General features: G+C 40.3%; 1 protein-coding gene across 2 annotated transcripts in view; it reads right to left on the bottom strand.

Annotated features, from left to right (window-relative positions):
- Nucleotides 1–10,280, bottom strand: part of kdrl (kinase insert domain receptor like) — a 49,256-nt gene extending 38,976 nt beyond the window's left edge. Inside the window, exons 1-3 of one of the 2 annotated variants that reach the window (XM_008303798.1) lie at nucleotides 9,727–10,280; nucleotides 2,169–2,262; nucleotides 998–1,209 (exon numbers count right to left, since the gene is read on the bottom strand). In XM_008303798.1, the coding sequence (XP_008302020.1) occupies nucleotides 998–1,209; nucleotides 2,169–2,262; nucleotides 9,727–9,790 (370 nt within the window). In that variant the 5' untranslated portion in view covers nucleotides 9,791–10,280. The remainder of the gene's footprint in view (nucleotides 1–997; nucleotides 1,210–2,168; nucleotides 2,263–9,726) is intronic. The other variant, XM_008303806.1, reaches the window with a different exon arrangement.
- Nucleotides 10,281–15,039: the final 4,759 nt, after the last annotated feature.

Raw genomic sequence — 15,039 nt, 5'->3', positions numbered from 1 at the left:
AGAAGAAGAAACAAAGAGAAATCCAGCTTCATATAATATGTAACTATGACTCAGACCCATATTTACTGACTGTATCACTATATCAGTTTGTTAAAAGTCTAAAAAACAGCTCAGTGAATTGGGCTGAGGCTGACATTAAACCTTTTCTCTCCTTTTGCATTCCCAACATAATCTCCATTTGAAAGATCCTCTAACTGTGAAGTGACGCTTTAGGAAAGACTTAGGGGAAACAGTAGCTGTAGGAGGAAATCACAGTCAATGACCAGGGCTTCCCGTGCAATCACAGTCACCCTTTCACCTCCAGGAGAAACCACAATCCCACAGAAACCACTTCCTTTCTCTGAGAGGGAGACCTGTGGAACTTCACTCTGACTGCCATTAAATTAAAGCCAGCATCCTTAAGCAGGAACTGTAAGCGTATCTAGTGCATACAAATTCAGTAACTACTTCTCACCTCCCTTACTTTTTTTTGCACTTTTGTCATCAGTTTTATTCTTTTGCCTTTTCATCCACTTCTGCTGACTAATTCACTCTAGCTAATGTGCAAGTTTTCTAATTCTTGTATCTTGTATCAGATTGCTGATTTCATTGTGCCCATTAGTGGGCTCAGTCCAGCACTGCACCCCTCAACTGGCGTCAGCAGATGACAATCACTGTGAGAAAACTTTTTTCTTTTTTTTTTTGATAATCACGAGTCTTCCATGACTTACAGAAACAAATACCGCTAAGCTGCAGTTGGGAAAAAAAATCTGTTGAAAACTCTTATCAGTCTAACAGTTTACAGACCAGTTCATTATTTATTTAAGCAACATTACAGTCAGCTTTTATATGACTTGGATTCTGTGCTAGAGGGAATAATTTGAGTGTAAAAACATCTAATAAGGCTGCACAGGCTTCTGTTTTCTTGTTGTGAATGGTACATAGTCAACAAAAAGGATGTACAACCTGCATAAGTCACCACCAATAAGCCTTGTGAAGAGCATTTTGCAGGTCTCACCTTCGACGTAGACATAGGTTGAGGTGACGTAGTCTGAAGCAGCTTTAGAGTATTTACAGCTGTAGATCCCTGTGTCATTGGCACTCAGGTGTGTGACTGTGAGTTTGCTGCAGTGTGAGTGATGTCTGGAATCACACTGCTCCACCTTCACCCCCTGTGATGGGATCGACCTTTGGGCGTTGGCAAGTCTCCAGTGCAGGACGCCGTGACCTCTGACAGAAGACAGTGAGGGACAGTGTGAGATAAAGATGACGTCTGTCAGATCGGTCCATCTGGATGGGGCTAATTTTTGTAAAAGCAAAATGACTTCCTATGAATAGATTTGACACACTTTGCTGTTGATGTGTTCTCTGTAAACAAAACACTGCATGACTTGTGTCTATTTTAGGAGAAGTGTCACAGCTGGCTGTGGTCTCATAAGCTTTTTAGCTCAGGATGGCAGCGGCTGCTTCTTCCCCGGGGACTTTTTAGCCTGATGTTCATTTTAAGTTTATTTGGAGTTAATCTTGAGTCATCGGATAACTTGAACTTTCACATGGGAACATGCTTCTCTTGAAAGATGTGCTTAGCTAACACATTCTTTCCACACAGAATCCATTTTAAAACTCTCATTAAAGAGATCCCAGAGGAACATCAAACATGTCTCACATACCACTGCCTTTGCCTGCACAATTTTGAGTCAAGCAACCTCCAGTTCTCATCCAGTGACAAGAAAACAAGACAGCACTTTGGGGACCAGGCGTCTTAGTGAATGGCCTTGTAGGGAAGCATTACATTAGATAGCATGAGTTCCTGAACATTCTTTGCAGGCCTACAAAGTGATGCAATAGCTTAAATTCTTAACAAATGTGAATGCAACACACTTGGGTCCCACCGAAAGGAAATGGCAACAGACTGATAAATGCGGACCACCATCAGTGGTTCCTGTCACAGCTTCTTTGTAGCCAGCAAGTGTTCAGAGACCCAGGCCCCCTGCTGTTATGTAATGAGACCAGAGTCTAAACTTTGGGGCTGCAGTGAGAGTTCAGAAATTCCAGACTGACCTCTGATAACTGACCAGGACGAGGCAAGAAAAACTGGGGCGACAAAGTTGTTTAATTGTCACAAAAACTGACTGAAGCTGTAATAAAGTACAATGCTTTGTTACAAGTAGGTGTGTTTGGCTTCATACCTGCACATGAGGATTAAGATATCATCCTTTTGATACACAAGTGGATTGTCAGAGGGCAGAATCTTGGGCGAGTGCTCTCTCTCCGAGTGTCCTGCTGAACACACAAACACACACAGGGAAAAGAGTTAGTGTCAATCATTATCACACTAAACAGAATGGAAATCACCGCTGGAAATTCCCATGAATCACATCAGTGCTTGGCATGTGGGTTCACTTTGTGCGGTTCTGCTCCTGCCTCTTAAACGAGTGATTGTCCGCTGTGAGCACACTGGGGGTGTTTCCGGCGCTGCAGGCCAGGTTGTTGAGGATGAGCAGAAACAAAGACAGAGTAAAGGTGGAACAGACGGAGGGAGGAGGTGATACAGAGAGAAGCTTTTCTAGAAAGGTGAAAACTGTTAGAATGAGCAAGAACAGAGCAATTTTTCATTTGCTATTGACCTTGCACTCTCTTATTCCTACAACATCATCAGTGAGAATTTGAGGTCGCGACGTCTGATTCAAAGGTGCGGACAGCTGAATGTGTTGAGAGGTCTCTCTAACAGCGATCAACATAGGAAACACTGTGATTCTCTCTGCTGTCCAGGAGGTGTCACAGTCTCTTACGTGATTTCCTGCTTTTTACTGAGGTCCAAGAACAGTTTGTGGTTGTGGTCAAAAAACAAGTTTATTAAGTCTACCCTCCAAATATGACAGTCTTCAGGGAAACCTTTATTTGCAGCACATTTCAAGAAACACAGTGGAGCTACACAAAAGTGCCATGCAGACACATGAACTAGCTGATGGATACACATGTTCATGGACCAGACTCACATGCACGCGCGCGCACACACACACACACACACAAAGAAAAACACTCGCTCACACACATTTGCCTAGTTTTTGTCTATTATTCAGAACAGCTGTTGTGCTAAGAAAGAGCTGACGCTGCCAGTGTTGGCAGTAGCGCTCAATATCTACTTCCTTTACAAAATATGATAACATCATTGTTTTATTGTCCAAGGTTAAGCAGAGGGGAAGGGTTGTGGCTTATGCTCTTTCATGTTGCGATACCACAACATTACTATTGCCTGTATATTGGATTGAATACAAATCAAGGTTCCTGACTTAAATAAACAAGGTAATAATTATTTATTGCTGGTTTATTTGTAGCTGTCAAATAAATTTCCTTTTCTAACTTGCATTTTTTTCTTGCCTCACATCTGCAAAAATGGCAGCAAGTTTATGTGAAATAACAACTGGAAAAGGGAATAATGAATAAACAGAATATGACCTGCGGGATCTGTTAAATATGAATGTAAAAAACAAAAAAGTGCAATGTATCAGGCTGCAGTCTCCTAATTTCTGCAGGTTCAACTTGTCGTTTCTTTGACTTGTGTTGTAAAACAAAAGCAACATGTGTATGAATCCCTGCATCTCTTTGCAACACATCATCTTGACCTCAAATTGCTCGGGCAACTTGATCATTTCTAAATACTAGCCGGTTTTTGCCCTGTTCTCCTCAGTAATGCACTACAGATGGATGAATCAGCAGGGGCCCCCAGCAGACCACTAAAAAAAGACAAGAGAAGAAAAGAGAGGGAAAAAAAACACACCGTGGTTGTCTTTCTACACCCACACCCTCAAAAACTCCCACCTGCCCCAGTTGCTGCCCAGCGCTGACCTTAGCCAGCATCCCGACAGCCCAAACCCAGCTGTGTGCTGCATTCCTCAAGGATATCGCCTGAAAAATGCCAGAAATTGTGCTTATTGTGTTGGTTCAAAGAGCCCTCAAGCTGGTTCTCATCAAGAGCCATTAAAACGAGGACAAGCATGGAACATGGAACAAACAGAGCGAAGGAGGGGAGACGGAGAGGCTGAGTGACTTCTGGTTCAGCTTTTCAGTCGTCTCACGATGGGGTGTTGAGCCAGTCGCACAGCATCAAGCTGATTACTGACACAGGGCCAAGTGAACTGATCGCAGTTACATGTCCTCACTTGGTATTGATTAAAATCCCTCTCTGGCCATTGATTGAAATCCCTAAACACTGTTCTCTCTGTTTGAAACTTACACATTTACAAGATTTTTCCATGAAAACAACCCCTTCTGATCTTAAAATGGTTTAGATGTAAGTTTGCACTGTTGCTTCTGTTAGAAAGTGCAGATCTATGAAGCCTCTATTTATAGTCCCTCTTCCCCATTCACTGCAGCTCAACACACCAGCTCACCCATGACTCTGCTCAAACATTGCAAAAACTACAGTTTCAAGGTGGAAATGCTCAGAGATGGTGTTGACTAATAATTTTAGTCATGTTGTGTCTTCTAGCATATAAAAAACACCATATGGACGAATTAGCAAGATTTTTTTTTAAAACTTGATTTTCACCAGAGGGGGTCTTTAAGGGAAGTGATGCAGGATGTCGTGTTTGGAAAACATTTGTGGCAGGTTTACGACTGGTCAGGAAAGTATTTCAAACAGTACTGGATTCCAGGATCTACTCTGCACTATTGTGAAATGTTTGTGGCAGAGTAAATGCTTAAATATTTAGTCTGAAAGAACAACTGAGTTCTTCTATTAGTGTAAGCCAAAGGTTTAACAAAGGTAATGATAAGCTGTACTCTTCTTAGCTTTTATCAAATGAAAAAAAATCCCTATGTTACTTATTTAGAATCTTATAATGACTAAATAAACTGAAATTGTTAAAAGAAGTTTGCAAAAATAAGCTTTTGGGGTTAATTTTATTTTGTTAGTTGTTTGTATCGTCTACTATTTCTTGATTGATTTGCAGCCATCTGTATTGGTTATTCAAACCAATTGCTACGACGTGAGGTTACCATTTCGCAACGACAATACAGAAGTAAAGTTTGACAATACAGCAAACCTTCACAGAGAAAAGTAATATATGAACTACAATAAAGAAGCTGAGAGAAAACGTGAGAGCACAGGACTTTATGAGTTGCCGTAATAGTTGGCAACACATCACCAGCCGTGCTGTTGCAGCAGGCTGCCAGTAGCTCATGGTTGCGTAATAAAAACCACTATTACTGTATGAGATGACTATACTATCATTGAATTAAACAGGAAACCCCAAGTCACGGCCCTTCAAGTGCGAGGAATAATATACGGAATTCCCTTTTCTTTTGCAGAGAATACCCTTCATCTCCCCGTACTTCCTGAAGCGTCATGAAACAACGCGACTGTCCTCAGGGCCGGGGGAGAAAATCTTTTTTTGTATTTTAAAGGCAAAAGTAACAATAAGGCACGATGATTCCCTTGTATAACCTTGCCACTTCGTACACTGAGACATTTAGAGGGCGGAGAGTGAATTATTGCCAAACAAAAGACTATGGAGGCACTTTTGGTGAGTCATCTTCGTCATACTGTGGCCATGGCGACAGGAAGAAATTAATAGTAAACTCAGATGCTTTGAGTAAAAGTGCCAAAGGATAATAAGAAATCCGTGCAGCCTGTTGACAGTCTAATAATAGGAAACAAATGCAACACACTATACACAAACTTGATTGATTGATTTTATTTACCCTTTTTAAAAAAAAATAAAAATGGATAAGCTATTTCTCTGTTACCTGTTAAGAAGCTGGACTGAATAGCAAAGCTTATTTTTTTTTAAATCCACTATATTTGAATTTTAAAGCTTTCTCAAAGTGTTGCGGTAGAATTGTGCTGCAGTTGTTCTTTGCCAGTGACTTTTCATGATAAGTTGAATTTAGGTTGAGTTTTTTAAGACAAACAGGGAGACAAATTTACTTAAGACTCTACAGTACCACAACACTAAACCTTTGACGAGACTATGGGCCACCTGCCATAATAAGAAGTTGCTACCACTGTTCCGGCTGTGCAACAAGGATCGTGGAGCATTCACTCACACCTTCTAGAAACCCTTCACTTTGCCAACTGCAAGGTTAAGACAACAGTTACGGAGAGTGCCTTTTTTATTAGCCGTGCATTAGCCTTTGGAGATTTGGAGACAAAATGCCCCAGACTCCTCTTAAAAAAGCAAAATAAAGGAACATCTGGCCATGATGGGTGGCCACTCTAGGTTATATAAAGCTGAGTAGAGCCAACAAACAGGAATCTCCTGCATGAGACTCCTAAATAGTAAACCCTGAGGATTCCTGTTCCATAACGTATGATTAAGACTAGTAGGCAGACAGAAGCTCCCTGAAATTGAAATCTCATGAAGGATTCAAAGAAAATATATTGCTGGCTCAGGTTGGACATGCCTAGTATGGAACAGATGCTGCAATAATCCCATAAGAGCAGCTACCCCGCGCAATTTGTAAAGTTGAATATCCCTGTGTAAGGGAACGACTTCTGCTCTGCTGGTAAGTCTTCCAATCCAGGTGAGTGTGAGTGTGTGTGGATGTGTTTTTCCTGTGCTGCCTGCATGAACCCAGACGTACCGCCAGTGAGCAATGAGCCCCCACTGCACTTGGCTGACCTCTCATCACTCCCATTTTACAGTCCTTCTCAAGTGTCCAAGCAGGAAAAAAAAAAGAAAGAAATGACTCCAGTACGAATTAGACACAACATGAACCCCCTCTGATAGAAACACACCCTGGATTGTAGGAAAAGAAATGCCTGACTGATACAATGTAGTATAGATTAATAGAGGAAATGTAGGTATGACGAGTAAAAGAAGAGGAAGAAAAATAACAAGGCAGCTTTCAGTTTTAGTTTTACTTGACGTATAATGGGTGACTTGTTGCATCACTTCTTTTCTCCAGAATATGAGCAAAAACATATTCCGCTGAAACACTGTAACTCCATACCCAGAATGAACCAATGAACTCCTGTTTCCTGTGAGTGGACTCATAATTCTAAAACAGATTACCTTGTGAAGAATGACACATAAATTCACAGAAACATGGCAGAATCAGTATTTTTGCATGCGTCCCATCCTGAGTGAAAAGCAGAAACCATTACACATTGCTGAAAGGGCACGAAGTCACAGTTTGAGGCTTTATGCGTCATTTAATTTGGTGTCAGAAGGTCATAAAACAACACATTTGACAATACACCTGTGCCCATTTCTGAATCAGCAGCAAGTTAAACATTAAAAAACTATCACATAGGCCAGAGTGTCTTGCAAGAGAACATGTACCTTTTTTCTTTCATTCACATTTAAATGTGCCTCACTAAAATAATCCAATTCTCTGTTTCTGCGTCTTTGTAATTCTAATGACAACTTTAATATTGTGACCTGAGCCTGACCAATACACCAGTCAGTGAATAATATCAGACAATATTGACCTGCCACAGGCATATTGACATATGTGTTGTCCCAAAAAGTTCTATACAGAACAAAATAGAGAAAAAAACGTTGGGGTAATTTAGAAATGGTGTCATCACATAAGTTTGTCCAGCAGATTTCCAACACTCAGCACTGTAGGCAGCACATGTAGCAGAGATTTTATCGCAGATGGTGGTGTGGAGTCAAGTAGTGCCTTCAAGGGAAGAAGGTAAACTAGTTTGTGAAAAAATGTAATAAACAACGATCTAATAATTTTCCTTCTAAATATAAACCTAACCTATACGTGTATATATACACACACACACACACACACACACACATACATATATATATATATATATATATATATATATATATAGTGCTTAACAAATTTATTAGACCACCTGTCTAATTTGTTAAACACTATTTATATATACATATAGACCATCCAGCATCACGTGTTTTAATTCGCACTGAGCTCTCTACGTTTTACTGTTTTGAACAGGAATGAGGAATTTTTAATTATAAACTTTTCTAGAATTCACCTTTTTACATCCAAATTTAGGTGGCTCACTGGGCTTCTCTAAGAAGATTCAACCGCTAAACTGTTTTTTGCTGTTCTAGAATGCAAGTAAATAGCTATAATTTAATTAATCAAGAAATTATTATGTGGTTTGCTATTTGTTCAGTTTCTTGTAAAATGATAAATTTTTATCATTCACGGACAACAATAATAATTATTTTTTAACACTAAAAATATCATTTTGGTTAAAGAGCTTCTACATACTGGTGTATTAACCATTATAGAAACATAAGAAATGATTTTGGTTATTACCAGTGCTTTTCATTCAGGGCAGCTGTGGCATAACCCTTACATTGGTTGGTGGTCTAATAAATTTGTTAACCACTGTATATGAATGTGAAATTTCATCTGATGTACTGATATCTGATTTTTTTTACTCCCTAAAATCACAAATGTGCCCATAAATCCAGCATTGGTCGGCATTGTGTCTTCACTGAAAGAAGGCAGTATGAATGTTAATTTTAGGTGGTTTATGTGGCTAATCATGACGTGACTATATAGTTGTACCTTATTTACCAGAATAAGTCAGTTACACACCTTCGCATAAACAGAGACCACCTGATAACCATCAGTAACTAATGACCCTACCAGTCGGTGACTCCTATTCACAAACGATACCCCCCTTTCCTCCTCGCCATTGTCTTCTGTATGAAATTTGACATAGCTGAATATGAGCACAAGGAGCACCAGGAAGAAATCTTTGCTCAGGTAGCGTGTCACATTTCCGTGACCTCTACTAGCCAGAACAATTCCAGGCTGCCTCTTGTCCCTACATCCGCTTCCTCCTTGCGTCTTTCCCACGCTTTGTGTGCGGACAGTGAAGGAAATCTACTTGAAAACACAGCGGACAAAGCTTCATACGCTCAAAGTGTGTACGAGTGTGTGCGTGTTGTGGGGGGGTTGAATGTGAGCAATGTTTCCTTTGTTTGGATGGGTTGTTTATTTGGCATTGGAATCCTTACGTGTATCTCAGTGGCACACTCGACCTGGCGCAAGGTGGAGGAACATCCATGTTTTATACTCTGTCTTGTTTTGGTGCAGTGACACTGAGACAATGAAGCTGATTGTGCTGTCAGGAGAAACATGCATTCTGCTCCCAAAATGTTTAATCCTGTTCGCTCACAAATAACAATGGCTGGAACAAACGGTTCTGTCACAATATGCAACAAAGTGTTCATTTGTAAAATGTTCAGGATTTTCAAGGAAACAAGTCAGCCTATGAAAAGTTCATCAATTAAGTCAGTCTTAAAATATAGTCTGCCAGGTTACCTGTCTGAGTGAACACATTTTACCCACTTGTTAATCATCACCAATTACAAAGGGGCAAGACTACCTCTAGTGGGCTGTGTGAGAACTGCAGATTCAATAACAGCCTGCCTTAAACTGTTGATGCATGATTTTCTTAAAACATATTATATTCTGTATATTCTATAGTCATATTCACACAAAAATGCGCCACAAAAGTTAGGATTTAAGAAGAGAATTGGAGGTGGGGGGAGGAAATAATCAGTTAAACAGAAAAAGGAGAAGATTACTATTAAGAGACTATAGACTCCACTATCATGCTTTTCCTTTAAATAACTAACTGGCTGATAATGACAAATGTCTGCGGGAACAATATGCAGCCAATCCTCCACTGACACGAATCAGACAAGCCAAACTGCGATGTTAAAATTATCTCCCCTCATGCGTAAAACTTGTCTACGCGTAAATAACTGGTCTGTACGAGCATGCATGACTTCTTACCATTTGTGAGTGACGAACAACACAAGATGACAGCGACCAGTTTGAAGCAGTCCGATGAAGCCATCCTGTCACCAAAATCCAAAACCGTGTCCTGAAACTGAAGTAACAGAGTCCCTGGAGGAAGATTTAAATTCCGGAGCGGTGACAAAACTTTCCTCTGAAAGCAAGCAAATCAGAGTCTTAACTTGTCTTTTAAAGTGTGCCTTATAAATCCACAAAACCTTCAGGTGTGCAGGGAAAAAGCTGCAATAATTCTCCCGTATCCCATGACGCGTTTTCGCGGGGGAGCTCTCCTGCGCAGCTGGCCGGTCCAACTCCCGATCCCGCACTGAGGAGACGGATGGACCGCTGTATCCTCCGGGCAGGTGCAACCAAAAAAGTTAACTGGATTAAAATTAAAGGCTGGTAAAAAAAAAAATACAGATATATAAAAGTTGAATGAGAGGTATTTCAGTTACACGCTGGTATGTGGCGAATCTCACACAAGTAGGACCAATCAGTTCCTGCCTTTGGTGCGCGCCTGGAACAATATCGCTGCTCTGAGCCTCTGAGCTGCACTTCACGGTCCATGCGCCACACACGCTTTATACAGACACGGAGGAATGACGTAACGCTGCTCTGCTGTGGATGGCAGGTTCCCGACTTAGATGGAGCTAAAACTTATCCACAACTTACAGGAAACCTAAAATATGTCCAGAAAAGAACGTCTTCGTCTTGTAATGTAACGTAATGATCAGATATACCTCCAGTAATCTTGAAGTCAGAGCCGTTTTTAGGATCTTGGCACACTAGGGGCTCAGCCCAGCCCAGTTTTCAGACTTTCACCTGATCAGTCCAACATTTTCAACTAAAATAATAACTAATTATGCACATTGTCTTGTTTTATGATTTAGAGAACAAGTTAAAAGTCTTGTCCTTATTAGAGAATGGTTAAATGCAGCCAATGGTGCACAGATTCTCAACCACCCAGTTAATCCACACCCACATCAGATGTGACTTTACAGGACAGTGGTCAGATAGCATGACAGCACAGACACACTCAGTTGATCAGTAACTGTAAATGGCCACTTAAAAATGTGGGTCTATTCAAACGAACTGGATGCTGGTATGCTAGTTTGGGCGTAGTCAGGCATTTGAATGTTCACAACTCCACCATTTGTTGTCTGAAGCCCCTTTCATAAAAGTCATGCCGGTAATCTTACTAGATCAGACCTCGTAGCATTTCAGTATCATTTTCTACATTGCACAAGGCTGTGCTGTCTCGGTCACATTCACGGACAGAGATGCACAGAATGATGACGTAGCATGTTGTTGTTAGTCCACAATGCTGTAAAAGCTGCGGCACATTCCAATGAGCCCACTTGTGACTACAACAAGGTGATGTTCAGTTGTGTTGTTTAGTTGTATTTTCAGAGGAAAAGCGAACACAAATGTCTCCAAATTGGTCCAACCCAGATCTTTTTAAGACAGCAAGGGACCATAAACAATCTGCCACATGATGCTCTGTATGTCTGACAACTTGATCCTGTCCTCAAAAATGTCCCCCAACTTCACCGAGTCCCTTAGGGAGAGTGAGACCACGTTCAACAAACAACCTCATGAATTTAATTTACTTTGTTGGTTACTTAAATGGTTAGAGATCACATTCTGCATATTCTGTATATGCTATAGTGACATATTCCATTCTAAGGGCAGCCACAATTAATGAGATTTCACAATTTGGTTCAGATTTATGTCAAAATCCCTATCAGGATCTGTGGTAAGGCCAAATTCTGCACTCTCAGTTTAATATTTTGCCTCCTTTGTTGAATTTTAATAATAAATATGCCATTAATCAATTGTGAGTGGGGAGTGGGAACTCCTGCTGAGTGCACCGTACGGTCAGATTCCCAGTCATGATCTTAAGCCTCTTGATAGACAGATGGAATGTCTTCAAGAACAAAAAGAGAAGTCCAGTTGTGTTCTGCTAGAGCTCTTAGGATTACCATGACTTGAAAGAATCTACACAGATTCAACTATTGTGCAAAACTGTGTAAAACAGCAGCAGGACAACTTTAGTGAGTCTGGTGATGTTTTAATACTGTCCAGATAACATTATGTGGATACTCAAAGATGGGAGAGTTCAAAGTCGAACGCCAGCAGCAGACATTAACTCCAATGTTCCGCCAAGATGACTCAGTTTAAGCACTTACGACCACCTCATGCCCAGATTTTTAAAACATTTTTTTTGCAACCTTGATGAACTGTGGCACTGTTGGCAAACCTTACCGCCTGTGGTAAAGAACTGCCTCTGCAGGTGATGCATAGAAAAATATACCAAACTCATCTTTACAGTAAGTTCAGCTGTTTGGTTTGTAGCTCATGCTTTCAAAACAGAGAATTGCAAAAAATATTCCTGCAAAGAAGTATGCTGTATTTTGATACATTTGCAGAAATTTGAGGTCAAATGTCAATGCAAATAAAAGCTTCACAAAGACACACCTTTACTACGACTATGGATGGGTACAAATTATGTTTATTTTAAGATTCTGTTAATTAGTTAGACATCATTACAAGAGCTTCCTTTGTTAACCCTCTATTCTGCAACTAGATCTCTCAGAATCAGTTTCTGGTAAAAAAAATTCCAAATTCCTAAAACAAAGAGATGTTTTTAGAGTTTTAACCTCAACGCTGTGTAAACAAGCTCCCAGCTAATGTCAGATGAGCTCAGTCATTTCCTGACTTTAAAAAGTGTTTTAAACCTACCAGTACAGATTGGCATTTGTAGAATATTTTAGAATGTTTTTTCTATTGTTGGCAGTTTTTTTTTTTTTTTTTTAAAGCGCCCTGTAACGCCAGTTTTGAAAGATGCTATAGAAATAAACTAGATGGTCACAACTTGACTAACCTCTGATGCAGTCATTGTATTTTGGAGCTGAGCCTGTCTGTGGTTACTTCTAAATGCCAATTTTAGGTTAAACTATAAAAGGAGATCAATAAACGACTTTTTGTTTGATTTACTTAATGGACCTTTGTGTGCAACACTGTCTTTGATAAACTCAACCTACTGTGTAACTGAGGTTAAAGGTAACAGCAGTTGTCTTGTGTCAAGAGGAAAAACAGTAAAATGCAAACAATCACTGCGATATCAGACTGAATCTATCTGTCCAAGTGTTTAGGATAAACATTTGCTGGATTTATTTTTAACTTCAGAAACAGGATACACTGCTTTTTATATCAATGTAAATAATCCTCTTTTGTCCAGCACAAAGTACCCTGCAGTGTGTGGATGTGCTGCAGACTGTTTTCTTTTATCACCACAACAATTACTGTGCTGCTGCAGGTCATGGTAGCAGGCACTGTAAATAAGAACATCCTGCCCTCACCTTTCCGCCCACATCTCGACTCGACAGCTACCTTTCTGCGGCCTGGATCTGAAGTGATGGTGGGTACTATAGGTGAGCCGTGTGATGAGCACCACTCTCCCATCCCTGTAGCAGGAACATGGGGACATGGCACATGAGAACATTGAAAACAATTCCTAACATCCCTGGAGTGGGAGTCTTGTAGCCTTCTGGGATTTTGAGACCACATGATCACAGCTCAAGAATTTAAAGATTTCCTGTGCATCATCACTATTTAGAGTGCTTTAATTGGACATTTTCTCATGAAATCACGACAGGAAATCGATATTTGGTGCATAGAAAGAGATTACATATAAAAGTCAGCTCTCCTCTGCATAGATAATTCCAAAAAAGGGTGTGTTGAATTACTACTACATCTTTCTAAATTTGAGACTGTGGACACTGACTGTGCAACTCTTCTCGCTTTGTGGATTTGGAAAATGACAAATGAACCGTGATATATTAGATGTTTAACTATATTCATAAGCAATTAAAGACAACAACAATAGTCTATAAAATGCACAAGAAAGAGTTCTAGAGACGTCTACTACAATTGTCTTAGCAAGTCTTCAGTAAAGAAGAGATTCCCATTGGGCCAAAGGGGCAACAGATAAGTCTCCAGATGAACAATTGCTGGAAGTTCCTGGCTGAGAGGGTTGGATTTTGAGTGATTTATTTTAGAAGCTAGTGTTAAAAACACACTATGTGGGGACTGACTGGTTCTACACACACAGCATGCAGTCTTCCTTTTGTCCTTCTTGGGTAAATGAACCAGTAGAAATGTCTTTCTTCAGGAGGGGCGAGGAGGGGGCCTGACTGCCTGCCCTGTTGCTCAAATGACTGTACTCAGTCTTGAGTGGAAACTGTCACAGTCTCCAGACCCCATTCATACAGCAGCTTTGGAGCAAATCTTAGTGAACAAAATAGGAATTAGAGTCTACTGTATTAAAGCTACAGTATCTAGTGTTTTCCAGAAGCATTCATTTGTCCTGATTGTTTCAGATCTCCTTAGATAGATATGTAGATATTTTATCAATCCTTTGCAGGAAATTACATTCCAACAGCAATCAGTAAATCAAGTGTTTTGATAATAAAAAGACAAACGTCTGTTTTCTGCAGCAGTCACTGCCTGTAAAAACAATCATTGCATTCGGTCCGCATGAGATGATAGGTCAGCCTAACTCTCCCTAATTACCTACCTGCCTACCGGCATGCACTCACTGCACGTCGCCAGAGTCATCCACAAAGCTATTAGTGGACACACTGCTAAAGCAAGCAGGCAGATAGCACAATCATAGCAGACAAAGTGCAGCCACATGCTACAGTTCCACCTAAACCTGCAATATCTTGCACTGATAAACATGTTAAATGATTGCGTTTGTTGTTGTGTTTGGGTGTTTTTCTGTGCCTGTTGTGGTGTTCCTCCTTCAGTTTCATTAGAGTGTGTTTACACATATCTGTGTCTGCATTGTAGCCTGGTTGTGAGCAAGTGTTCAGTGGTATTTGTCTGATCTTAGTCTATACTGGCTTGAATGGGATGTTTTGAAATGTGGTGATGCAGCCTACTTGTGTGTTTTTAACCACCGACGCTCTCTCTCATGTATTAGTACAGTTGTACTCCTACATTGTACGTTCATGTGTTTTGGAGGAGTGGTTGTGGAGGGATCCCTGAAAGGAGTGGGTGGGATTTTTTCAGTTGCAAGATTACAAAATCCACTTTACTCTTTCCGGTTTCTACAATCTTGTATACTCTAGCTGTAACAAAACAATTTAATGCATGACAGCAGTATTACAAACTGTCCGTTTTTAAGTCAGGGTTATGGACAGAGGCCAGCAACGGTTCAGGATTTGGGCACTCCAGAAAATATTAAAACTACCTAAAACATCCTCATTGTTTGGTCAATAATGGAAACAGAAACATGGAAAAAAA

The sequence above is a fragment of the Stegastes partitus genome, unplaced genomic scaffold (assembly GCF_000690725.1).
Source record: "Stegastes partitus isolate 25-593 unplaced genomic scaffold, Stegastes_partitus-1.0.2 Scaffold39, whole genome shotgun sequence".
NCBI lineage: Eukaryota > Metazoa > Chordata > Actinopteri > Pomacentridae > Stegastes > Stegastes partitus.
Note: the sequence above shows the minus strand (reverse complement) of the source record. Positions and strands in the feature narration are given on the sequence as shown.